Consider the following 27,153-nt stretch of genomic DNA (forward strand, 5'->3'; position numbering starts at 1 on the left):
GCGTTTCAGTGCCTCCCTGCCTTCTTATTTGAACCTGGACAAACCAGTTTTCTTTGAAGATCTTTTGTGATGTACAAGATGCTAACTTATCCATACATGTTCATATCATTTCAGGGACCAAAGTAGTCTGAAAAACTCACCTGCTTCAAAAATCTCAGGATTTGCCCTCGCGAAGTTTTTCTCTTCCAACACAAAGGGCTTGTAGTGATTGAGGAGCCAACTGAGACACCCGAAGTCTGCTCAGCTCAGTAGCTCTCTTTGTGAACAGTTAATTGTTTCACAATGAAAAAGGAAGAGCAGAGAAAAAAGCACATACACAGCCTACAGAAAGGCTTCTCAGCTGACTTCTTCCTTTACACTTGTTCATGCCTTTTACTTGGCTTTGGGGAAGGAGTGAAAAGCCTCCTTTCTTCTCTTTTTGCAAGAACCAAACTGCAGCATTTTCTTCGTCTTGGAGCATCTTCCTTACCTTCAGTTCAGCTGTCCAGTGGACGCACTCAGAGAAGCCTGCCATGGTGCCAAAGCAGAGTTAGACATCTAGTGTGTCACCTAAAACCAGAATATGATGGCAGCCCAGACTGCTTACTCCACATTCTTCAGACCTTCGAATCCCTATGCAGTCAATGGAAAGAGGATGGCCATCGTGGATCTGTGCATTTTGCCCAAATTTTGCTTAACTTTCTGCTAAAAAGAAAAAAGGGGGTATATATTAAAGATCCTATGCTTTCCTAACAAAACAGATCTCAATCTTGAGAAGGAAGTGTAGCAAACCGAAAGATTTAAAAAAAGATTCAAGTAATTTCAAATTGTGACATGGATTTGCTCTAAACACACTAAACAGGAATGCGTAATGCATGCCATGATATGTTCCTACATTTTTTACTTGGCAGTCTATATTGAACACACCTTATGCAAACCTGCACTACTCAGCATTGCTTGTGAAAGTGCTGTCTTGGTAAGTGTGGTGGGTTGACCCTGGGTGGCTGCCAGGCCCCCCCCCAGCCACTCTCTCACTCCCCCTCCTCAACAGGACAGGAGGAGAAGATAAAATTAAAAAGGCTGTGGATTGAGATAAAGACAAGCTGATCACTCACCAATTATTGTCATGGACAAAACAGCCTCAACTTGGTGAAGATGAAGTCAATGTTTTGCCAATTAAAAATAGAGTAGGTTGATGAGAAACAAAGATAAAATGAAAACTACGTTCCCCTTAGTCCCTTCCCTTCATCCCAGGCTCAACTTCGCTCCTTCGTGTGAAGGAGTTCCCAACTCCTCTGCCTTCCCTCAGCCACCCCAAGTGCTGCAGAGGGGACAGGGAACAAGTAGCTCCACCATAGGAGCTGCAGGGGAGGAACCTGGGACATCTGGCAAATGACGCAAAAAAAGCACTTTTCAGAAAAGTGTGAGACATGAACTTCACACTGGATTGGAACCTCTTATCACCAAAGGTGAGAAATACATCCTCTCTCATTTCCAAAAATGAAAGGAAAATTGGTCAAAAGAAAAAGAATCGGAATGTTTGTATCTTGAAACAGGTACCAAAGGCTATGCCACCATGTACCCAAATGCTGAGCAGCTAAGGAATCGCAATTGTCTTATTTAGAAAGACATGGTTTCGTGGCTTCATGTTCTGATATTATATTTAAGAAGCTCTTGACAGAACTGAGTGCTTCAGTGTTTTGCCACACATCTGCCAGTGTATCATAAATCAAAATAAAGACAGTAACAGAATATTAGCAAGTGTATGTCCACCAATCTGTATCAGTTTTATTTTTTCTAATTTGCACTTGAGAAGTAATACCCTGATAAATGGAGCAGATTATACCCTACCATACATTTATCCAAAATGTGTGCATAGCTATGGATGTATTATTGCCTCTGCTACACCTGGATCGGTGTAATCCCAGGCACAGCTACAGGTTGGGCAGAGAAGAGATTCAGAGCAGCCCTGCGGAGAAAGACTTGGGGGTGTTGGTTGACGAGAAGCTTAACATGAGCCAGCAGGGTGCGCTTGCAGCCCAGAAAGCCAACCATATCCTGGGCTGCATCAAAAGAAGCGTGACCAGCAGGTCGAAGGAGGTGATCCTGCCTCTCTATTCTGCTCTCATGAGATCTCACTTGGCGTACTGTGTACGGTTCTGGTGCCCTCAACATAAGAAGGACATGGAGCTGTTGGAGCAAGTCCAGAGGAAGGCCACGAGGGTGATAAGAGGGCTGGAGCACCTCCCGTATGAAGACAGGCTGAGAAAGTTGGGGCTGTTCAGCCTGGAGAAGAGAAGGCTGTGTGGAGACCTCATAGCAGCCTTCCAGTATCTGAAGGGGGCCTATAAGGATGCTGGGGAGGGACTCTTCCTTAGGGACTGCAGTGGTAGGACAAGGGCTAATGGCTTCAAACTTAAACAGGGGAAGTTTAGATTAGATATAAGGAAGAAGTTCTTTACTGTGAGCATGGTGAGGCACTGGAATGGGTTGCCCAAGGAAGTTTTGAATGCTCCATCCCTGGCGGTGTTCAAGGCCAGGCTGGACAGAGCCTTGGGCAACATGGTTTAGTGTGTGGTTTCCCTGCCCATGGCAGGGGGGTTGGAACTAGATAATCTTAAGGTCCTTTCCAACCCTAACTATTCTATGATTCTATGATTTTAATAGTCTATGCATGATATGAAGCCCTTTTTCTACATACTAGAAACAAGTAGATCAATTGCACTGGAAAAGGACACCTATTTTGAGCCGAATTCTGCAACACAGAGCTTAAACAGGTATTCCGACATACAAGAGATACTCTGGAATGTGATTACCATTATTTTTATGTCAAATGATGTAGCAGAGAACTTGTTATTTGGAAAACACCGATTTTAGTTACAAAATCTGTAAAACAGCATGGGTAGTATATAGTGTGTGGTATGGTGGACAAGACTACAGATACAAGGGGAATACTTCAGACCACAGCAAGTGCAAGCTACTGAAATAAATAGCAAGGATGGATCAAACCAGAAAAGATGGGAAGAGCTGTCAAACCACTAGTTATGTTTAGGTGGGAAGAGAGCCTACTATTTAATGAAAACAACTTTTCATTAGTTACAAACAAGCCATAAACACCTGCTTTTATTATTTTTGCCTTCTTTTCAAAGTTCTCCTTTCTCTTTTCTGATAAACAAAGCCCAGTTTACCCTAGAAAAAAACCTTTTAACAGTAGCAAGGAGCTTTTTCACTTTGAAACAATGGGGAAGTGAAATAGAACACTGGAGGGATCTGAATTAGATGGAGGTCATGGCTGTAGTACACTTACTCATGTATATGCTACATTAAAAAAAAAGACTGATATATACAAGCATCCCAGTTCTTCCCACCTACAGCTGGATGCATATCTGTGAATGGAGAGAAATGGAAGGTGATGGTGTTGAACTGCATGTTAGGTTAGATATCAAACCTTTCTTTAGAAAACAATAATATTAGAATACAGTCATGTATAAGATGAGGACTTTAAATCCAATTATTGTTTAGCAGTTTCCACAAATCAGTTTATATTGATCTTGTGAAGTAATTCAAATTCATCAATTTACCAAGTAATTTAAATTCAGCAAAATAATGATGGCAGAGACATATGCCAAAAGCTTCAGGCAGAAATCCACAATTTTATTCCAAAGTCTGCTCTGCTGAAAACTATGTATTTTTTTTTTTTTAAAAAAGCACTAAAGAACTATATGGCATGTTTTTCATCTGTCATTTACAAATTGGTAATGGGAATACACACTTGCTTAAAGTTAAAGAAGTACAAGGCTGAGTCCAGTTAGATAGTTTGGTAGTAGGAATAATGTAATTAATTTTCTCACAATATCAAATTTAGGTTGTATCTATGCAATCTCTAAACCAAGGCTCATTTTCCCTCCACAGTTTACCATCAGTATCCCAACTTCTCTTGAGAATAAAAGTACTCACTGTTGATAGATAGCCTTGCAACCAACTCCTTTGAGAACCTCTGGTCTCTCTCTGTTGGCCTCAATTTTTATCCAGACTTTGAGATTATATAAGGAGCAATTCCTTCACTTTTGCTTTGACCAAAGATCTGTGAAACTGAAAATGTGTACTGTCTCGTGCAGATCCAGTTTTAACTGCATACCATGGTTGTGAATACCTTGCATGGCAATGTTCACCATCCTGTTCTAGAAGAGCAAGTGCTCCTTGAGCCTTGTGTTGAACTAGGCTCTCTTATGAAATGAGTATGTCTGATCCTCCAAGGAATTGTAGAAATCAGAATGAAGAAGCAGGAGCATGTACAGAAGCACAAATAGAGGGAAGTCTGGGAACCTGGCAAGTTTGGGATTTGAACATGGTAAGTTGTCCCTGACCTCAAGGTGATTTTCTTCTGCTACAGCATTAGAGAACTCCCTCAGAATGACGCGGTCTGCATGTCTATGCATTGGCAAATGCTGGGAAAAGTGGTCTGCACAGCAGACAAATGACTCACAAACAAATGCAGTCAGCTATTTGGAAAAGCCAGCTAGATATTTGTCTAAACTTACCTATTTCCATCAGATAAAGTAACAGATAATGCAACAGAGAAATGTGCTGTGCAGTTTAAATATAAACAATATGGATAACAAACCGAAGCACCCATAAATTATAGAATGCTGCATAATCTTAATTTGTAAAATAAGAAGTGATTAGGTTATTCTATAACAATTGCCAGGTTTACTCTAGTATATACATTAAATTAGGCTGTGAAAATATGTTTTCATATAATTACTTCTTCTTACGTGTAAAGCTTTTGTTTCTTTTTAACCAGGGTTTTGATTTTCAGTCTATGCCAGTTCATAAAAGCATATAGACTAGACTAGACCAGACCAGAACAGAACAGATGAGAACAGAACATAATTTCAGTTGAAAGGACCTACAACGATCATCTAGTCCAATTGCTTGACCAGTTTGGGACTGACCAAAAGTTAAAGCATGTTACTAAGGGCATTGTCCAAATGCCTCTTAAACACTGACAGGCTTGGGCCACCAACCACCTTGCTAGGAAGCCTGCATGACCCACATTGGCTAGAACACAGTGAAGGCATAATGCTTTCCAAATTTCTGTAGGCTCATATTACATACAAAAATACATAGAAGACTTTTACCAAACCTACAGCACAAATTCCTCACTTTCAAAATTAGGAGATGCCAGAATTTGTATGTGTGATTTTAACTTTTTCTGTTGTGTTCCTGATTCCCACATTTTAACATGTATTAATAATGTATATTAATATGTATACTAATATGTATAGCTCCTAATACCATGGTCACATACTTCCTTTTCCTTCAGATCTCCAAATCATCAGTGCCTAGAATACGTAATGAAAGGAATCAATATTCCTTTTCATCTCTTTTATTCAGTATTAATCTCAAACACCATTGATCTTTTGGGAATCAAGAACAATAGTTTAATGTAAAGTTTGGAGGAAAGATTTAATTATAAAGCCTTGTGACTTTTCTTTCCTGTTCCTTTCCCCTTTTCCTTTGGCTCTTGCCTCTGACCCATATCACCTCCTCTCAGGTCCTCTGTTCCACTCCAAGGGACATCTCAGCTACTGCATTACCCAACACGTGACAGCACAAGTCTCCACACAACAAAACAAAACCACAGCTAACAGAGACTCACTCTTCAAGGCAGCTCCCTCAACCAGCTTGACTTTCAGCTGCCAAACCAGTGGGCACAAAGAGAAAGGAGTGGAAACACACAGCTGAGAATGGTGCCAGAGCAGAACTTGGACAACACGGTGAAACAGGCTTACTGTGCTGCTGAACCACACTGTGAGTAACACAGGAACTTGGCCTTCCATGACATGGGGCTGTGCCACTAGCCAATGCATAAAGGGAACAGAAACACACTCTTATGCTGGGCTAGTAGGTTCCATCCACACACAAAAAAATCAATCTTGCTAAAATCTTTGTCCTTCTCTCTTAACATTGACAATGGCTAACAAAACAGAGGGGAGGCAACGCAAAACAATTTATTACAACTTGCAAATAAGTTTCCATAGCTTTTTTTTTGTTTGTTTTTCCTTAAATAAGGCTTAAAGGTGTTACAAAGTTCTTGTGCATCCATTAGCCTGCACTGTTGCCCTCCATGGGGAACTCCCTGGCTATACACAAGCTCAGAGACCAGCACAGAGCAACTCAGGCTGAGCACAAAGAGAAGTGTAGGATGAATCTGCAAGGTCCTTTGTAGCAATAAGTACTTTCACCTGTTATCCAAAGTTTAAGAACTACATATCACCTTTTTTAAATTATTTTAATAATGAATACTGTTCTCATTTCATATGACACAGCTCTCTTAATCCTCTATGACATTATAGCTGCATGCGCACACACAGCAGAAATCTGCTAAAAACATTCTGTTCTAACTCCTACCAGCTGAAAAGCACACAGTCCGCTATGCACTGAGCACGAGCAGTACAGAAACGGACATACACAGACTTCAGGAACACAGAACAGACTGTCATTAAATATATATACATGTATATATGTGTGTGAATGTATATAAATATGTGAATAGTTGCACAACCCACACACCTCCACTAGATTCTGCAGAACAGCATAGAATAATGTCCAGGTATAGAGATGATGAACAGGTGCCACACTTATTTTTCAGTCAGTGGAGCCATGGGAGGCAGGAATTAAAGGTGTGAATTCAAAACAGGAAGAACAAAGGGAAAGACAAATTCCAGCTGGAGGCATCACAGCACTGCTCTGCTGACCCAAGCAGAAAAGGGAACAAGTTGTAAACTACTGGAAAAAAGGGTTTAGTAAAAAGAAGCCATACTATACAGGCATTAGTAGTCTTTCCACACCACACAGAGCTTAAAGTGTGAATATACATAAGATTTAAATATAGATACCCATGCAACATATTAGAAAAAAATCATTTACATATAGTTATTTACAAAAACATACACATGATTAGATAAAGAGCTGTACAAATACATGTATCACTAAGCAGGATACTCTGTTGATTCTCATATTAACATTTGCATATTTATATACCTTACTTCCAAATATTTAAAGACTTTTTTTTTTCTCTGTCTGCTTCTTTAAAACTCATGAAAGTGCCTGCTGTGATGAAATTCACTTTTAAAACTGCAGAGACTGCCAAGTGCTTAAATGAGCCATTATTTGCCGGCTCATAATCATCTTTTCTATGTCTGCTAGAATCACTGATGCATTAATTGCTTATCAAAATTTGAAACAGTTCATGAGTCACTCTGAAGATAAAATAAATAAATATTAATGAGTCAATTTCAATAGAATTCATGTCCTCTGCCTCTTAAACTGAAAGACTCTATTTATTACACGCCAGAATTAGGTCTCAATACCTAATGTATAGGCAAATATACTCAAAGCCATAGTCAGCAAATCAGAACTGAATAGATCAACATGTTTCAAGGGATCAATGCATCATAGTCTTATTTGACCAAATTATAGATCAAAGAGAGAAAGGACTGGTCGATTGTAACATAGAGATTAAGTGAAAGATGTCTAAATGTACAGTTCTCACACAGAGTGAATGAGAAGTGTTTAGTTTTTAAAGTTTGGAAGTGATTCTATATGAGAAGATCTTAACAGAAGTAAACACGATCTTCAAACACACACTGACACCAAATATCACTGCATAAGCAAATTTAGTATTCCTTACATCACATGAAGGAGGGAAGAGGGAAGACAGAGAGTTTTCAAGAATACCAAAATAAAGCATAAAAACTTTCATTTTGAAAACATGAGTGTGCTGAGAGACTTCTAAGTCTGGGCCAATGCTGGTTCACTGTTGAAAATCCAAGTTTAAAACTTTTCAAGCTAAATGACCCAGAATGAAACAGGAAACAGAAGTCTTTCCCTTGAGCCTTTACTTTCCTATCCTAGATTTTCCCTGAAAATTGTAGGTAAAAAAGATCCCTCAAAAATCTGAGGAGGAACAGGGATTATCCCTAAAAGGCAATCAAAGCTCTGAAACATATTAGGAATTAGACAGACATCAGTGAGCCACTTCTGAGCCAAACTGTTAAAACTTTTCTAAAAAGATCATTGTTTTTCTCAAGGAAGTTCATCAGCAGAAGATTCTGGATAATGTAGCTGGCTGGTATAAAGCAGATAAAATGGGAAATTCATAGAAATGTGCTATTTCCCTGTTACTCACTGACTACAAGCAGGATGAAGAACCCATTTTAACAGACTGTGGGTCTTATTAAGAAGTAAAGAATCCTCTATTTGTTAGATTAGATCAAGTTGTTTATTGTCAGATGTTCACATCAGCTGCTTAGCAGAAGATACTGCTTCAACTCCAGCTAGTGACGTGAAGAGGCAGTAGAAGTATTACTGCCCCACAGTGCCACACCACTGTGACACCGAGACACCCTGTTTAGACCTGTGTATACTGTAAAACTAAAGGCATCTCCAGACCAAGATATCCAATCCAGCATTAAGCACAGACTGTGCCACTGTCAGTGAAGCCTGCATGTAAGAATACAGAGAAAAATACCAATTACAAAATGTATTTTGGTTCAATATAACATACGAAGAATTCAAATTTTGCTACTTACGTAACACACTTAAATTTTCAGATACATTAGCTTTCTTTCTAATGTGTAGCTAAATAACATGTATTTTCCCTAAGAGTATCTTAAAATTCTTCACTTCATGCATTCACAGCTAACACAACTCTCACACAACTTACTTTTTCTTTTAAGTATATTTAAGGAAGGATTTAGTTCATGTTAAAAATGAACTGTGCCACTTTCTTTGAAACGTACAAAATTATGCAAATAATAAATGCAAAGTCATAGGTTCTTTACGAGGCCACTGGTCTCTAAAAGAAGGATTGTTTAAACATATCATCATGTGCATATAAGATATATATATCATATATATATACATGTATATGTAAAAAAATTAATTGAACAGTTTTCTTATGTTAATGAAAACCATTTTTTTGTACTCTTAAAAATTATTCTCATATGTCATAGTATGTCACAGAAAAAGTTTCCAATCTGCAAACAAATACTGCTGAGATTTAACACTCTCATGTACACAAATGTCAGGGTATTATTCTGATTTTACAGAATATTTGTGGAATTAGTTTTTCACCAGTCACTTTCCTATCATTAATATTTAAAGCTTCCAAACTCAATGACACATTCCATTGTTCACTATTGTTCAGTAGACCTTAACAGATAGTTGTAAAGTTAAACCTAAAGCTATTCAGTGCATCTACTGAAAATTTTAACTTCTAAATAAAAAGGGTAAAGGAAAAGAAGTTTCCATTGGATTGTGCAACAATACTTTTCACTCAGCAAAATTTTGAAAAAGCTGTGGTTTCATGGGAAGTTGGAAGAGATAAATTCCACACAAGAATTCTTTTAATACTGAATAGCCTTTACTGTAAATGCTGCCAAAACGTTGAATCCCCATTTGATGTTAAACTCGTAAATAGAATATGGGAAATTAGCAGGTGATGTGCATGATTAAAATAGAAACTGACAGTGCTGGAAAAAAGCATTGTCAAATAAAGCTGAACTCAGATACAAACATGTTCACCAGCATAAAAATGTCCAAACAAGTAATAGTTATGAGTGTTACTTTCCTTCGTGTCATGTTCACTGAGTGTGGATAAAATCAGCTTCTTACCTGCTCAGATAATTCTGGCCCATTGATATGCGCCTGTACAAGAGCATCATTAACAAGCGAGTGGAAGTTCAGAAGCACGTGCTCAATGTCGTATGTTCCACTCATGGCACTAGAGAGCTCCTCCAGAGACTGAATATATCCCCGCCAATGAAGATCGACTTCTGCTATGTTAGCTAAGCAGCCTCGCATGATGTTGAGGCAGTAGCCCATACAGGGCTTACTTAAAGTCAGCCCTTGGCAATGGGGGCAGTACTGCATTCTTAGTAAAGCTCTGCTGCAGTCTTTAGAGAAATGCAGATGATCTGTTGTATTGATCACTTCAATCCCCAAATTCAGAGCCTGCAAGAAAGTCCGGCTGGGTAACAGTGATCTTCCCATTTGTCCTATGGCCTTTCTGGGAATGTTACCAAAGGGTTTGATGTCTCTTCTCGCCATTCGGAGGCACTCCGCATATTCCAGTGAAATGTCAGTCAGACCAGGGTTAATCACATGGTTGTAGATGACTGGGAACAGGGTGTCAAAAAATCTGTTGACAGATTCCTCTGTGCTAATGTCTGTGCCAAATATGAAGAGTCCAACGTCTGTGAAAAACTCCTGAACGCGTGCAGTAGCCTCAGCAGCCATGTTTCTATACGCATTGCAGAAAAGTGTGCTTGTGTAATTCTCAGCCAGTCTGATAAGCATTTCAAAGGTTTCTGAAATAAAATAAGTTTGTTATTTTTAAGGTTTCAAAAATAAGAGAGTAAGAAATTAAAACAATTACATCACGACATCTTACATTTATCTCCAATGCATTTTTTTACCTTGCAAGTAATTCTACAACACAATCAATAATCCACGTTGTCTTGGCAGGACATATTAAACAATCTAAAAACTGAAAAGGAAATTGGTTGTAAGCTGAGTTATTAAGTTACAAAATACAACAAAGCCCTACTGTATTTTTCTACATATATACATACATTAGTTCTCTCATCTCATGACTCATTCTGCAAGCTGCAATAGAAACTTCAATGCTCTCAGTCACTCCAAGTCATTCCTCTTACCATCCTAAAATGGATGGGCAAAAGTAACATTCAATAATTTAAACAACTCTTCCATTCCATTAAAACTTAACTTTTAAAAGATCAGTTTTGTCTTACTGTCTTCCAAAGGAAGGAGGTATACCCAACACCCATGAGGACGTAGAATCATACATGCTTTTAAACAATGTTGCTGCTTGGTCTGGCAATTGCTATGGTCAAGCAAAGTGCTGGAATGGGCAGAACTGCTTTCTTCAGGCACTGTGATGCACCATCTCTAAGCCTGAAGATCTGCATAACAGGTAAAGCCTGAATGGATAAACTTACATTTCATTTCACATGTTAGGTGGCAATTCTTCAGTACACTGAGTAGTTCCTAATAAAAGTATTCTATCCTGACTTGATCTACGATTTGCAGGTAAGGAAAAAAGCTGGTTTTCTAAACAGAAAAGGGGTGTTTGAATGAGGAATTTTCTAGATCTGCCTGAGAAGCTTGCACTTCAGGGACAGCAAAGGAGCAATATATAGTTTAAAAAGAAACTTAGAGCTGAGAATATATTATTAACCCACTTTATCCACTGGATGGCTATGACTCAGTAACTTTCATTCATTCAAACTTTACAAATTTTCATGTATTTATTTTTTTCACTTTTTTTTTTTAATGGGACTCTATAGAAATAAAGTGAGGAAAAGCATGAACTACAGTTAATACTTTCCAAACTGGGATGTTAAAATAGGCAGAATCAAATAGTGTCAAACTATGCCTCACAATTAATGAAGCAATCTGAAATCTGATGTTAAGTCAGTGACTGAAAGGAACAGTAGAAAGAATAATTTTAATGTAATAACCAAGACCAGCTATCACATCTCTAATATATATCTATGCATAAGAATAAATGCTTTATATTCTGATTAAAAGTTTGTCCAGTTCAATGGGTTTGAAATTGCGCACTTTGTGTAAAGATCACAGGGAAGACATGTTAATCTAATCTGCTTATACTTTCTATGCATTCTTTGTTTTCTCCAATGAAAATGAGATACATGCTTCTAAACAGGATTCATTACCTTTATTCCTGTGCTATTAAGTGTTGACTGCCCACAACAGAGTAGAAAAGTGCATCCCGTCTTTATTTTTTTTAACATTACTATTGCACATACAAAGTGTATCTCTCCTAAAGTGAATTTCACTATAAACATTCATACATACCAAATATCACAGTGATTCAGCACAGGGTTTCATTTCTTTCAAAAGTCAGACTCCTGAAGCCAGGACCCCACGCGGAGCTCCCAGCAATAGAGACCTATTCCAAAGCCTCTTCAGTTTATCCCATGAGTTGACATGCAGAAGTGCCAGCTGAGTAACCCTGGAGGCCACCACTGCCTGCACCCACTGTTCATTCACCAGCTCTGTGGCATTTTTCAACCTCAGCACCTCATGCCAGATCATACCTGAGACACCTGCATTGCAGCCCATGTTAATATGAGAGACACGTCCTTCTGGAGCAGCAGACGAGACACAACATATCAGATAGGGCATATTGATCAAGATACCCACTTTAATATGACTGAACAGAGGATGAGATCTGCACCAGCTGCAAAGGCAGTTTTGACACCTAGCTCACATGGAGACACATGTACATGGACAGCTAAATTAGAGCCCTAAATACTCTACTGTAAATTTTGTCTCATTTTTATTGGAGGGAATAAACAATGCAAAGAAAGTACAATACTACGATGGAGGATTTATTTAGTTGCCTAAGAGTGTTCAATGTAATTTTCAATGGTAGTTGCTATCTGCCTGTCTGGAAGGGTATGGGTTTTCTGCAGGTCCTGTGTCACATCTGCAGTCTTTGTGTGGATGTTTTGCATTTAAAATGGAACTAGATGGCTGTGCCTAGACAGCTGAACTAAATTCTAGATACTAAATTATCACTGACTCAAGAACCCTTCATATAAAAGCTTGGAGCAGCCAGAATAACGAAGACAAAAATTTAAGTAAAATCGATTCTTGGTTTAGGTGGTTTAAAATAGTAAAGTGTGAGGAATATTAAAACTTCCTAGGAAAATGGCTATTTTTGTAACTGTCAATTCAGTCGTTTACACAAAAGTAGGTAATGTTAGTAAAATAATGATCTTATAATAATTTAGAATGACACGAATAAGGTTTTTATGACCCTTCTCAATTTTTTCCTAGATGAAAACCATAAAGTATGTGATATAAAATATCTGTTACCATCCATGGTTTCAGTATCTTATTACCAAGAGCACAAATATTAGATGAAAGAATAAATCATGCTACACATGGATAATCAATAGATTCTACAATGTGGTCTAAATAATAAGAAACCTTCAAGATTGAACTATATTACTAGTGCCCCAGCAACCAACAGATGAATGAGTTCAACAATCAGCTGCATGATTCTTCGACTATTTGTGCTTTTCTAAATGGCATATGATAATACTGGCCACTTGTGTTTATGATTCTGCATCACGCTGTTTGTCATTTTAGGATTTCTTACAAAATTTGTTAATCAAGTTTATTTTACTGGCATGTTTCCTACTTTATAACCACCAAAGCTATTCCAGAGATTTGTTTTGCTCCCAGACAGCTCCAAGAATGACAAACAGCAACGCAGACCTATGTTTATTTTCAGTATTAAACAGCTTCTGTGAACACCTTACGATGGCAATCTATGCCATTTACAACACTTTCAGAGACTGCAATGACAAATCAAGTTATGCTGGTTCAATACTGCAAGTGCTTCATAGATTTAACAATGTGTTTTTCTATCTTTTGAGTCTGTGGGCCCAGACTAATATCATCAGTCTTAATTATTCAGCCACAAAAGAGAAGTGTGAGTTTTCCATCACTATAAATCCTATACCTATAAAAGACATTTTAAATATAACCAAGATGAGCCAGACAAGCTCTTTCTATTGTTATTAAATGTTTTTTAATCTGCAGGTTCAGTGCCTCTTACCTCCATCCCTTATGAGATCTTCGTATTAATCACTATACAATATCCTACAGATACCTTCTGTAGCACTACTGTGAATAATGTCTCATGTTTACCATGGATGACATGTAAACTTTATTTTTCTTTGGCTACACTTACAATTATGATTTGTACACTCCTAAGTCAAAACTCAGGGCTGTCAATATATTAACCCATTAGTTTTTTCACAAAAACAGTAATATCTCTATTCCTGGTTTTGCTAACAAGGAACAAAACACAAGGCTAGGAAAAAAAGGGAAAAAAAAAAAAAAAGATGAGCACTTGTTTGTTTTATATATTGCATTTATTTAGCTGATTCTTCATATCTGTACATATACATATAGTTTTTGGTAAGAGTGTATTTAATAAAGTGGTCACATAGTGATGTAAAGTAACTATTAATCAGTTTATTGCTTTAAAAGATTTTCAATCCTTCATTCACTTTCTTTAACCTTTCTGTTCCTGACAGCCACAGCGAGTTCTAAATTATAAAGATACCACAATGTAGTAATCAGTCCAGTGGATTACTGTCTTTAAAAGACCATGTAAAAGTATATACATGCCTTGTTTACCAGAACAACTCACAAAGAGAACAAAAAAGGAATCTTGTTTTTTTTCCTAGAGATCAATCAGATGTAATGGAAATACTGCACACAATGAAATAGAATTTGGATTGGATTTTAAACCAACCCTACAATTCTAACCCTTAACAGTTTTGGCAAAGTGTCTCTCTACTACAGGTACCTTAGAAAATTAATTTAAAAAAAAATTCTGTGGAATCATGTTGTCACAAAAGCAACTGCATTTTCTTAAGTTTACCCTTTCTTCACACAGATAAATGTTTTATACAAGCTGCTAAATGAGAAAATGCATGGTCTAAATTCTGAGTATTACCTTTTGAAAAACCCATAGTACTTAACACAAAGATAGTCTAATAAATTAAAAATCCAGTAGTGGGCAAACAAATTGTGAAGTGCTATAATTCAGAAGTAATTCACCAGCCTACATTACATATAATAAATTAATTCACACTTAGTCAGGGTAACATATAGGAACTCAATAAATTATAACCAGACAGGTTAAAATCCATCCTTGAACTATGGATACAGTATTTAGCAAGAATGCCTTTCATAGTCCAGGGGGGATCCAGAACTGATGAGCCTGCATTATCTTAAGTATCAGCCCATAATATACAGGAATCCAGATAATTAAATCCAACCAAAACCCAAAAAACTTAATAATACTATTAATTTATTATGATTTGAATAATTCTATTGGAAAGTATTACCTGTTTGACAGGTGCCATTGATGTTCGGTGATCTCAAATGTTTTCCTTCTGTTTATGGGCAGCACAAATAATTCAGAAGCATCAAACTATCTCTCATAAAAATTTATAGTCCAATCAAGTATATCTTGCATACACTGTACTATTAGAGTGAAGGGGAGTATTTCAGGTACAGTTCACATCTTAGCAAACACAAGACATTCAAAAATTATGGGAAAAAATAATTATGGAAAATAAATTAATCCAGTCAGTATTGCATACATAATCTCTTTGTTTAAAATACATCAAACGGGGAAATATGTATAGGTGGGAAATTCAATGTAGTTATTCTTAACTACAAAGTAGTACGCAGTGCTAGATACACTGCAAAGTCCTCTAATCACTTATAGTATCAGAAAAATTAGCTGAAAGAATAAAGTCTTTGAGACATATAAACGAATTACGAGGAATGAACTCATCAGGGTATTGCCTGTGAAGGTTATATGGAAGAGAGATCAAAAAAGGGCCAGCAGAAGATATCTAAGACTCACAAAAACTGTTGCTCATTAACACATATTTCAAATTAATCCATTTCATAGATTATAGACTCACCATTGAAGTCAGTAAGAAAACAAGTAGAACAGATAAAACCTGCAGGCCAACGAACTTTGTGTCACCAAATGCTAGTGATACACCTCAGGCTTTATAGCCATAACTACTCTTAACAAACTTCAGAATTTGTCAGGTCTTGTTTGGTCTTGAATTTATTTTAGCTCTCTTGGAAAAAAATATAAAATTAAGAAATTTGAATTAGAATAAATTCACCATTGCCTAAATTGTCCTATATGCAATGGTAAATTACTCAGACATCAGGAGTTTCTTGCATATCCTATGGTTTTGAGTTTGGTTTAGTTATATTGTATTTTTTTTTAGTTGTGGGTTTTGGGTTTTGTTGTTTTAGTTGGTTTTGGCTTTTTTGTTGTTGGGTTTTTTTTTGGTTTTTTTTTTGTTGGCGGCTTTTATTTAGCTTTGTGAAATTAAAAAATTACACAGAGGACTGAAAAAAAAAATGAAGTAATCATGGTGTAACTACGCCCAGGGCCCAAAGGGTAAGTGTGTACCCCATTAGCAAATACAGGGTAGGAACAAATAAAATTAGCCCTGAAAGGGCCCAAGACCATCATGGAAGACACCTTCACCAGCAGCGTTATATTCCTCCCAATGGAGAGCTCAGGAGGCATGAGCATAGCACCAGAGAAAAGTATATACGCTAGGAAGTTAGTGTATGACAGTTTTAGTTGGAATATTAATAGGAATTAGCAATCATAGATAATTTGGGCTATAAACATTAGTGCCACTGTAATTACACTGAAAAGAACTGTTGCACTTTGAAAGGCCCTTAAAACATCAATCAGAGAAACCGCAAATTCTCACAGAACCATATGTAAGGTGTGCTCTCCTTTTTGCTCATTGTGAGGACTCCTAAGAAACTCGTTCCCAATTTAACCAATGTAAAAAATCATTTAACACTTACTTGAAAATTTAATGTGCTGAAGAATCTAGAAACATGTTCCGAAGCCAGGTGAGATGAATTTAACCCATGATTGTGCTACATTTTTTCCCTGCTCTGAATTGATAATTGTCCTTCTCATTCTTATTTTATAATTTACTTAATAGCACTCAGTGTCAATCTTTTCTCAGTAATCCTGACGCTATTTTGCCATGCAAAATTTCCTTTCTAAATCAACAAATTCAAGTGTTTTCCTTCTCTCTGTTCCTATTTACACATTCAAGAACAAGCCCAGCACTGCAACGGGGTTCAAGCGCAGCTGATCTGACAATATGATCTCCAAGTTGTGTTTGTTTTTTATAAGATGTTGGAATAAAATTATCTTTTTCCCAGTTCTCTGGAGCTTCATTAATTTTTATAACTTAGTGAAAATCACAGAATCATAGAAGTGTTAGGGTTGGAAAGGACCTTAAAGATCATCTAGTTCCAATCTACCTGCAACAGGCAGGGACACCTTCCACTATACCAGGTTGCTCAAAGCCCCATCCAGCCTGGCCTTGAACATATCCAGGGATGGGGCAGCCACCACTTCTCCACTCAACCTGTTCCAGTGTCTCACCACCCTCGCAGTAAAGAATTTCTTCCTAATATCTAATCTAAATCCACCCTCTTTAAGTTTAAAGCCATTCCCCCTTGTCCTATCACTACATGCTCTTGTAAAAAGTCCCTCTCTAGATTTCCTGTAGGCCCCCTTTAGGTACTGGAAGGCTGCTCTAAGGTCTCCCCTGAGCCTTCTCTTCTCCAGGCTGAACAAACCCTACCCTCTCAGCTTGTCTTCATAGGCGAGGTGTTCCAGCCCTCTGATTCAGGAAATTCTTTTTCAACTTTTGTCGTGGTTTGAGCCCAGCCGGTAACTCAGAACCACACAGCCGCTCGCTCACTCCCCCCCCCCCTTCTTCCTCCCCCCGCTCCCGGAGGGATGGGGAGGAGAATGGGAAGAATGCAACTCCCACGGGTTGAGATAAGAGCAGTCCCGCAACTAAGGTATAACACAAAACCACTACTGCTACCACCAATGATAATAACGATTAGTGAAATAACAAGGGGAGAGGATACAATTGCTCACCACCCGCCGACCGATACCCAGCCCGACCCGAGCAGTGATCTGGGCCTTCCGGGTAACTCCCCCCGGTTTATATACTGGGCATGACGTGCTGTGGTATGGAATACCCCTTTGGCTAGTTTGGGTCAGGTGTCCTGTCTCTGCTTCCGCCCGGCTTCCCCTCCTCCCTGGCAAAGCATGAGACTGAGAAAGTCCTTGGTTGGAATAAACATTACTTAGCAACAACTAAAAACATCGGTGTTATCAGCGTTGTTCCCAGGCTGAAAGTTAAAAAACACAGCACTGCACCAGCTACTAAGCAGGAGAAAAATGACTGCTATAGCTGAACCCAGGACAGTATCCACCCCTTATTCCATACCATTCACGTCATGCTCAGATCCCACATCTCTCAGCACACCATCACCCCTGTCCCATATATACACATATATATACACCCACACCCACACACAGAGAAAGATATCGTTCCCTAGTCCATGGACCAATCCCTGTAAAATTGCTGAACTCATCCAGTCCATGATGTCAGGCTCCATCTCTTGTAATAGTCTTTCAGGGCAGGAGGGACGGTACATAGTGTTGGGTTGTTGCCTGCTGATGATACCGCCAAACTCATCTGGTCACTGCTGAGCTCGTCTGGTTTCCTCAAAATTCATTCTTTGTTGAGGTGATGATCGGAGGGAAGTCAGGGTCAATGGCTGGTGACCTGAAGATATCTAGCTGGTGGGCTATAAAAGTGTTATAGAGCAGGCAACAGCGTACAATTGAGTTCATTGGCTGTTTTCCCCCAAAATCAAATCCCCTTGAGGTACACATCGGACTTCCCCATCTTCCCGCATTACCCACCAAGTATATCCAGGCCCCTGAGCAAAAGCAACCCCACGAGTGGGTTTGCCTTTACCTGAAGCAGGAATAACCCAGACTGTCTTCCCCAACAAATTCTTTATGTGCACCACAGGAACTTTATCCCCCTCTACAGTACGTAAAAGTTCTGATTGGGCTGGGCCAGCCCTGTTGGCAGATCCCCTACTGTTGACCAACCAGGTGGCTTTTGGTAAATGTGTATCCCAGTGTTTGAAAGTCCCACCACCCACTGCTCTCAGTGTAGTTTTTAACAGCCCATTGTACCGTTCGATTTTCCCAGAGGCTGGTGCATGGTAGGGGATGTGGTATACCCACTCAATGCCATGCTCTTTGGCCCAAGTGTCTATGAGGTTGTTCCGGAAATGAGTCCCATTGTCTGACTCAATTCTCTCTGGGGTGCCGTGTCGCCACAAGACTTGTTTCTCAAGGCCCAGGATAGTGTTCCGGGCAGTGGCGTGGGACACAGCGTATGTTTCCAGCCAGCCGGTGGTTGCTTCCACCATGGTAAGCACATAGCGCTTGCCCTGGCGGGTTGGTGGGAGTGTGATATAGTCAATCTGCCAGGCCTCCCCATATTTGTACTTCAGCCATCGTCCTCCATACCAGAGAGGCTTTAACCGCTTGGCTTGCTTAATTGCAGCACATGTTTCACATTCGTGAATAACCTGGGCAATAGTGTCCATCGTTAAGTCCACCCCTCGATCACGAGCCCATCTATATGTTGCATCTCTGCCTTGATGGCCTGAGGTGTCATGGGCCCACCGGGCTAAAAATAATTCACCCTTATGTTGCCAATCCAAGTCCATCTGAGCCACTTTAATCTTAGCAGCTTTATCCACTTGCTGGTTATTCTGGTGTTCCTCAGTGGCCCGACTCTTGGGTACATGAGCATCTACGTGGCGTACCTTCACCACCAGGTTCTGCACCCGAGCAGCGATATCTTGCCACAATGCAGCAGCCCAGATGGGTTTACTTCTGCGTTGCCAGTTGCTCTGCTTCCATTGCTGCAACCACCCCCACAGGGCATTTGCCACCATCCATGAGTCAGTATAGAGATAAAGTACTGGCCATTTTTCTCGTTCAGCAATGTCCAAGGCCAGCTGGATGGCTTTCACCTCTGCAAATTGACTCGATTCACCCTCTCCCTCAGCAGTTTCTGCAACTTGTCGCAGGGGACTCCACACAGCTGACTTCCATCTCCGATGCTTTCCCACAATACGGCAGGACCCATCAGTAAACAAGGCATATTGCTTTTCACTCTCTGACAGTTCATTATATGGTGGGGCCTCTTCAGCACGCGTCACCTCCTCTTCTGGTGACATCCCAAAATCTTTGCCCTCTGGCCAGTCCATGATGACTTCTAGAATTCCTGGACGACTGGGATTTCCTATTTGAGCTCGTTGTGTAATTAGTGCGGCCCACTTACTCCATGTAGCATCAGTTGCATGATGTGTAGAGGAGACCCTGCCTTTGAACATCCAGCCCAGCACAGGCAACCGGGGTGCCAGGAGGAGCTGCGCTTCAGTTCCAATCACTTCTGAGGCAGCTCGAACCCCTTCATAGGCTGCCAGTACCTCTTTTTCAGTGGGAGTGTAGCTGGCCTCGGATCCTTTATATCCCCGACTCCAAAAGCCAAGGGGTCGACCTCGAGTCTCCCCTGGAGCTTTCTGCCAGAGGCTCCAGGTAGGACCATTCTCCCCAGCTGCGGTATAGAGCACATTTTTCACATCTGGCCCGGCCCGGACTGGTCCAAGGGCTACTGCATGAACTATTTCTCGTTTAATTTGTTCAAAGGCTTGTTGTTGCTCAGGGCCCCACTGTCCCAGCACCGGAGCAACCAGGTGACAATGTGCTCCCCTGGAAGACGGGTGAAATCTTTTCGCATATTCCGTAGTTCGGTTGAGGTCCGGGGTCGAGAAGTGACCTCTTCTTCTTCTTCCTCTTCCTCTGACCCACGTAGTAGTAACTCTTGTTCAGGTGCTGTTGCATATAGTAATGGCACTGGGTCTTCATCTTTCTTCGCTTCGCAGGTTGCTCTTTGTGCCTTTCGTCTGCTTTTGCTTACAGGGGCAACAGACATTGTCACAAACTGGACATTTGGTTTAGCTGCAGTGTTTGTCACTGTGGTTGGAGTGGCTGCAGTGTCTGCCACTAGGATTGGAGTGGTTGCAATGTCTATTGCTGGGGTTGGTGCAGCTGTTGTGCTTGGGAGTTGAGTAACACCAACAGCTGCATTATCTGTTGCTGTCGGGGTTTGAGTAGCTACTGTGCTTGTCACTGGGGTTGGTGTAGCTGCAGTGCTTGGAGTAGCCATATTGTCTGTTGCTGTCGGGGTTTGAATAGCTACTGTGCATGTCACTGGGGTTGGTGTAGCTGTGGTGCTTGGAGTAGCTATATTGTCTGTTGCTGTCGGGGTTTGAGTAGCTACTGTGCTTGTCACTGGGGTTGGTGTGGCTGCGGTGCTTGGAGTAGCCACATTGTCTGTTGCTGTCGGGGTTTGAGTAGCTACTGTGCTTGTCACTGGGGTTGGTGTAACTGCTGTATTTGAAGTTGGAGTAGTTGCGTTGTCTGTTGTGGTCAGGGTTTGAGTAGCTGTTGTGCTTGTCACTGGGGTTGATGTAGCTGCTGTACTTGGAGTAGCTGTGTTGACTGTTGTGGTCAGGGTCTGAGTAGCTGCTGTGCTTGTAGTTGGCATAGCTGCGTTGTCTGTTGCTTTGCCATCAGATCCAGAGACATTTTTTTCCCTTTGAAGGTGCTGGATAGTGTTGAGCAGGGCTCTGTAGGCATAGGCCAAGTCCCAGCACGTTGCCAAAATTTGTCCCTCTCTGGTATAACCAGGACGACAGCACACCTCGTTTAAGTGTTTTACTAGTTTTTCCGGATGTTGCACTTGTTCAGTGGTGAAGTTCCAAAGCACTGGAGGGGCCCACTGGCCTAGGTACTTGCCCATACTATCCCACACACCCTGCCACTCATAACTGTCCAGCCTCAGGGAAAATCTCCTGGTGGTCCTCCTATATCGTCGTCTAACCCTAGACCAGATTCGAACCTGATACTGCTGAATTTTTGACATTAAACGAAATAGGATGTTCCTACGACGGGATGGCCGTGGGTAAAACACACTCCGTATGTTTGCCAACATGCTGATCCCCAGCACAATCAGCAGGCAGGTTTCAAGGGTAGTCAAAGGCCATCTAAAACCTTCAGAACTCTCAATTGCTGTTGCAAATAGGCTGGTGGGGGAACGGGGGGTGAAAGAGAATGCTTCCTTCGTAAGTTTACCCCCCGAGGAGAAAAAAAAAGATATGCAATTGCTAAAATATTTCATTATATACCTCCCAATGTATAGCGGTGATGGCCACGCTGGAAGCACAAACCAGACCAGTTTCATGATCAATGAGTCTATTGTATTACAAGTCATTACCATGAAGTACAGTGAAACAAGAACCTTAGCCCAGGCCCCCCAGCCGATAAACGCTAAAACAGCAAATAGTGGCTGTAAGTAAGGTACAACATGCTGAAACTCTGAGATCAGGCGCAACACGTCTGAGAGCCAAATAATCACCATTGTGACGAGTAGTAACAATGAATGCTTATCACAAATATGATTAAACACACTCTGGTCAGATCTGTCGTTATCTCAACCTTTCGAGCCCCACGTTGGGCGCCAAAAGGAACTGTCGTGGTTTGAGCCCAGCCGGTAACTCAGAACCACACAGCCGCTCGCTCACTCCCCCCCACCCTTCTTCCTCCCCCCGCTCCCGGAGGGATGGGGAGGAGAATGGGAAGAATGCAACTCCCACGGGTTGAGATAAGAGCAGTCCCGCAACTAAGGTATAACACAAAACCACTACTGCTACCACCAATGATAATAACGATTAGTGAAATAACAAGGGGAGAAGATACAATTGCTCACCACCCGCCGACCGATACCCAGCCCGACCCGAGCAGTGATCTGGGCCTTCCGGGTAACTCCCCCCGGTTTATATACTGGGCATGACGTGCTGTGGTATGGAATACCCCTTTGGCTAGTTTGGGTCAGGTGTCCTGTCTCTGCTTCCTCCCGGCTTCCCCTCCTCCCTGGCAAAGCATGAGACTGAGAAAGTCCTTGGTTGGAATAAACATTACTTAGCAACAACTAAAAACATCGGTGTTATCAGCGTTGTTCCCAGGCTGAAAGTTAAAAAACACAGCACTGCACCAGCTACTAAGCAGGAGAAAAATGACTGCTATAGATGAACCCAGGACAACTTTTCACTTTTCAATGAAACTTACTACTGTTGATTTTAAAAATTAATGCTCATATTTAACATACTCATGTGTCGTAAAGTATTTAATCATATCTTGATAGATGATATTCTAATATGGAATGACTGTCATAGGCATGAACAAATAATAATCACATGAATGAATAACGTATGGTTTTTATTTTAGCTAGTTGTGATCAGTGATTCCACTTTTCTTCCAAAACTGGTTTGTTTCTTTTTTTCCTTGTGTCTGTTTTTATCCTTTTAATAGTGACAACTATGGGACCATTCATCTTGCAATTCTGAAAGCAACAAGAGCGTATTTTTTTGTGTGATGCCAGGAGAAGAAATAACTAGCAATAAATCGAGCTCTACCAAAACCCTTTTTCCTCTTGGATTGTGCTCAGATTTTCTCTGATTTTGCAAGGCTCTGTGTGTTTCACAGGCAGTGCTTTCTCAATGGAGGAAAATATTTCTAAATTCTCAGCTGAAGCAGAATGCTCCAGGGGATCACAGCTTTAAAACTCCTATCATATAATGAAGTTGTTTTAAAATCTTTTGACATAAAATGTTGTGCACGGTTTGCAAAAGGACGTTAATTTGATAACGATTTATGCATTTTTACACATTTGCCATAATAAATAAGGAATGCAGGTCATCTCAGATGCAGGAGAAAGGTATTTTTAAAAAGGGAAATTTGTAACTTATAGCAGGATGATGTTGAGGGTCAGAAAAGTAATTGATTAGAATGGTAAAATTCGTTTCACGTAACTTCAAAGATATATATATGAGAGCTAGTCACCTGAAGCTACCTAAAGGTCAGGTGAGATAAACAAGCACTTCTAAGGCATGACTCATCTCTCTCACTTTAGGTGACTACTTCTGGTTGAGATTAACTGCTTTCTGGAAGTGCCTGATTCTCTCCTTTAACTATGAAGGGACATTAGAACAAATCACTTACTTAGATATATTAAGATCTACATTTAGACAGGCTGAATCCCTAAGATTTTTGTAAGGAACTGGTACTAAGAGAAAGTGTCATCAAACATAATATGATAACTGCAATTTATATGAATAGAGAGCTGAGATGATCATGCTTCTACAAAGTGGTCTTAATGGTAGATAAATGACAAACTTCTAATATATTTATGCAAATCCTCTTTCCTTCTGCACAGCCAGGAATGTGGTTTTCTTAGAATGAATTAAAGTATATACTTGGTTCCCAGAGGGTTCCCTGAGCATCATGACTTCACATGCTAGCCTTATAAAAAGGAATTATTGGGGAATCACAGAGGACATACACATGAAGAGAAAGAACAGTATCAGGAAGATTACCATAAAGCTATGATGATGACTGATATCAGATAAAGCTTTGTCTTTATATTTGGAAGTTTAGAATCTGATTCCCCCCTCCCTGCAATCTCCCCCTCTCCCCCCTACCCCCTCCAGTTATTCCAGTTTTATGCTGACAATACTCACTCAACTTCAGTGAGCTGGTTTTCGATGTATACAGGTTAAAGTGAAATGATAATCAGGTGCTAGCAGATGCAACACTACAGATCAACATTTCTTTCACATCAAACAAGTAAATATATTCATTTTGTATCACTGAATATATAATCTGACAGCTTTCTTCTAAGTGTGGGTTGAGGTTTGGTGAATTCCTGCATCTGATAGTCTGAGAAATTCCACATTAAAAATTGTGACACAAGTTAGCCAAAGAAATTTGAGGAGTTTGTTTACTTAACATATGACTACATGTCACGGGTTTCAAAGAGCCTCCAAAGAATTTGGTAAGGGTTTAGATGCATTTATCATCTTCCACTTCTCTTAATTTTTCTTGAGAAAAAGGGGACCAAAAAAATGTTCTTTAAGGCTTCATTTCTTAAACAAACATCCACATTTTCCATGGAAGATTCAGGAACAATTAATTTTATGACAGAATCTGTTTTATGAAGTTAGTTCAATGTTCCTCTATAACTATTTGATATCAAGAAGAAAAACTGTATGTCACAGAATCACAGATTCATTAGGCTTGGAAGGGACCTTTGGAGATCATTTAGTCCAACCCCCCTGCCAAGGCAGGGCCACCTCTGCATAGCCCTGGGATATTAGTGATTACTGATCTAATCACTATTAGTGATTAGTGATATGTGCAAAATTCGGCTTGTAGGTGATGCAAAAGCATTTTGGTTTATACCATATTTTTCACTACCTAGTTCACAAAATGCTATAAAAAGGAACGAATTTAAAGTATGCACTTCCAAGTATCAGACAGGTTAATAAATACACCATTTCTAACTTGACAAGGTAGAAACTCTCAGGAGGTAGATTATCAGGCAGACAAATACGCTCTCTCCCAATCAGAAGAGGAAAATAGCACCTGTCAACAGCAACATAAAAAACAGTTCTCTAAACCGGTTAGGAAAAGACGTACAGTTTTAGTATATAAACTTACCAAATTTAAGTGACATTCGGAAGATATTTCAACAATAAGGAAGTCTCAGGAAAGAGAAATTGGTTCTAGGACTTTTTATGACAGTTGTACAGAATATTCTATGTAGCTACTTTTGATGATACCATCTTAGTATCAAATATTGATATGGATTGGAATAGTCCACTCTAACCTACCCTTTCTTACCCATTATGACTCCTGATTTTAATACCAAGGTCAGGCTGACAGGTCTGTAGTTCCCTGGATCCTCCTTCCAGCCCTTCTTGTAGATGGGTATCACATTTGCTAACCTCCAGTCACCTGGGACCTTCCATCCAGGCCCATAGGCTTGTGTGTGTCTACGTGGTGTAGCAGGTCACTCTCATTACCCCTTGAATTATGAAGGCTTCATTCTGCTCCCCGTTCCCGTCTTCCAGCTCAGATGGCTGAGTACCCAGATAACAAATGGCCCTACTCTTAAAGTCTGAGGCAAAGAAAGCATTAAATACCTCAGCCTTTCCCTCATCCTTTGTCACTATGTTTTCCCCCCACATCCAATAAAGGATGGAGATTCTCCTTAGCTCTCCTTTCATTGCCAATGTATTTATAGAAACATTTCTTACTGTCTTTTACAGCAGTACCCAAATTAAGTTCAATTTGGGATTTGACCCTTCTGATTTTGTTCCTGCGTAACCTCACAACATCCTTGTAGTCCTGAGTTGGCAGCCCCTTCTTCCAAAGGTCATAAACTCTCCTTTTTTTCCTGAATTCCAGCCAAAGCTCTCTGTTCATCCAGACCGATCTTCCCCAGGGGCTCATCTTTCAGCACACGCAGACGGCCTGCTCCTGCGCCTTTAAGATCTCCTTCTTGAAGCATGTCCAGCCTGCTTGGACTCCGTGGTCCTTCAGGACTGACTCCCAAGAGACTCTCTCAACCAGGCTTCTAAATAGGCCAAACTCAGAAGTCCAAGGTAGCAGTTCTGCTGCTTACTTTTCCAAGAATCAAAAACTCCACCATTTTGTGATCGCTGTGCCCAAGATGGCCTCCAACCATCACATCACCCACAAGTCCTCCTCTGTTCATAAACAACAGGTCCAGTGGGGTGCCTTCCCTAGTTGGTGCACTCAGTGGCTGTGTCAGGAAGTTATCTTCCACACACTCCAGGAACCTTCAACACTGTTTGTCCTCTGCTGCATTTTATTTCCAGCAGACGTCTGCTAAAGTGAAGTCCCCCACAAGAACAAGGGCTAGAAACTGTGAGACTTCTTCCAGATGCTTACAGAATACTTTTTTTGCCTCTTCATTCTGTTTGGGTAGTCTACAACAGACTCCCACCATGATATCTGCCTTGTTGACCTCCCCCTTGATTCTTACCCAGAAACACTCAACCCTTTAATCACCATTATTACATTCTAGACAAGCAAAACACTCCCTAACATAGAAGGCTACCCCACCACCTTTTCTTCCTGCCTACCCCTTCAGAAGAGTTTGTAGCCATCTATTGTGGCGCTCCAGTTGTGCAAGTCACCCCACCATGTTTCCATGGTGGCAACTATCATAGTTTTCTTGATGTGCAATGGCTTCCAGCTCTTCCTGTTTGTGATCTTATAACATATTTATCTAACCTTTGCTTAAAAAATGCGTAGTAATAGAGAGGCCACAACCTCCAAGAAAATCATTCCAGTGCTTCACCATACACTCCTTCACTCTCACCAATGAGAACAAATTATTTGCTTCTTCCTCATTTTAGGTATTTCAGATTAAATCCTCCCCACCTAACTGCAGACATTTCCAAGACACAAAAAAAAAGACTAAATGCCACTCCAAAGTGGATGAGTCTACATCTCAGCTAATCAGTACTAAGGATGATGGCACAATTCATCTGGCCTAGTTTAGGTGTCCACATGGAAGTAAAATGAATCACTCTGCTTTTCTCCCTTATTTATACAGAGAAAGAGCGTGATTAGTTCACAGAAGCCAGGTGATGAATCTTACTCCTGAAAACTGTTATAAATTTATTTTCTCTCTCCCTCTCTTTTTT

General features: G+C 40.2%; 1 protein-coding gene across 1 annotated transcript in view; it reads right to left on the bottom strand.

The window, feature by feature from the left end:
* The window catches only part of GPC5 (glypican 5), a 588,911-nt gene that overhangs the window by 465,152 nt on the left and 96,606 nt on the right, over positions 1 to 27,153 (bottom strand). Inside the window, exon 4 of the mRNA XM_030477566.1 lies at positions 9,661 to 10,355. Coding sequence (XP_030333426.1) covers positions 9,661 to 10,355 — 695 coding nt within the window. The remainder of the gene's footprint in view (positions 1 to 9,660; positions 10,356 to 27,153) is intronic.

This window comes from Strigops habroptila, chromosome 2 (genome assembly GCF_004027225.2).
Source record: "Strigops habroptila isolate Jane chromosome 2, bStrHab1.2.pri, whole genome shotgun sequence".
Classification (NCBI taxonomy): Eukaryota; Metazoa; Chordata; class Aves; order Psittaciformes; family Psittacidae; genus Strigops; species Strigops habroptila.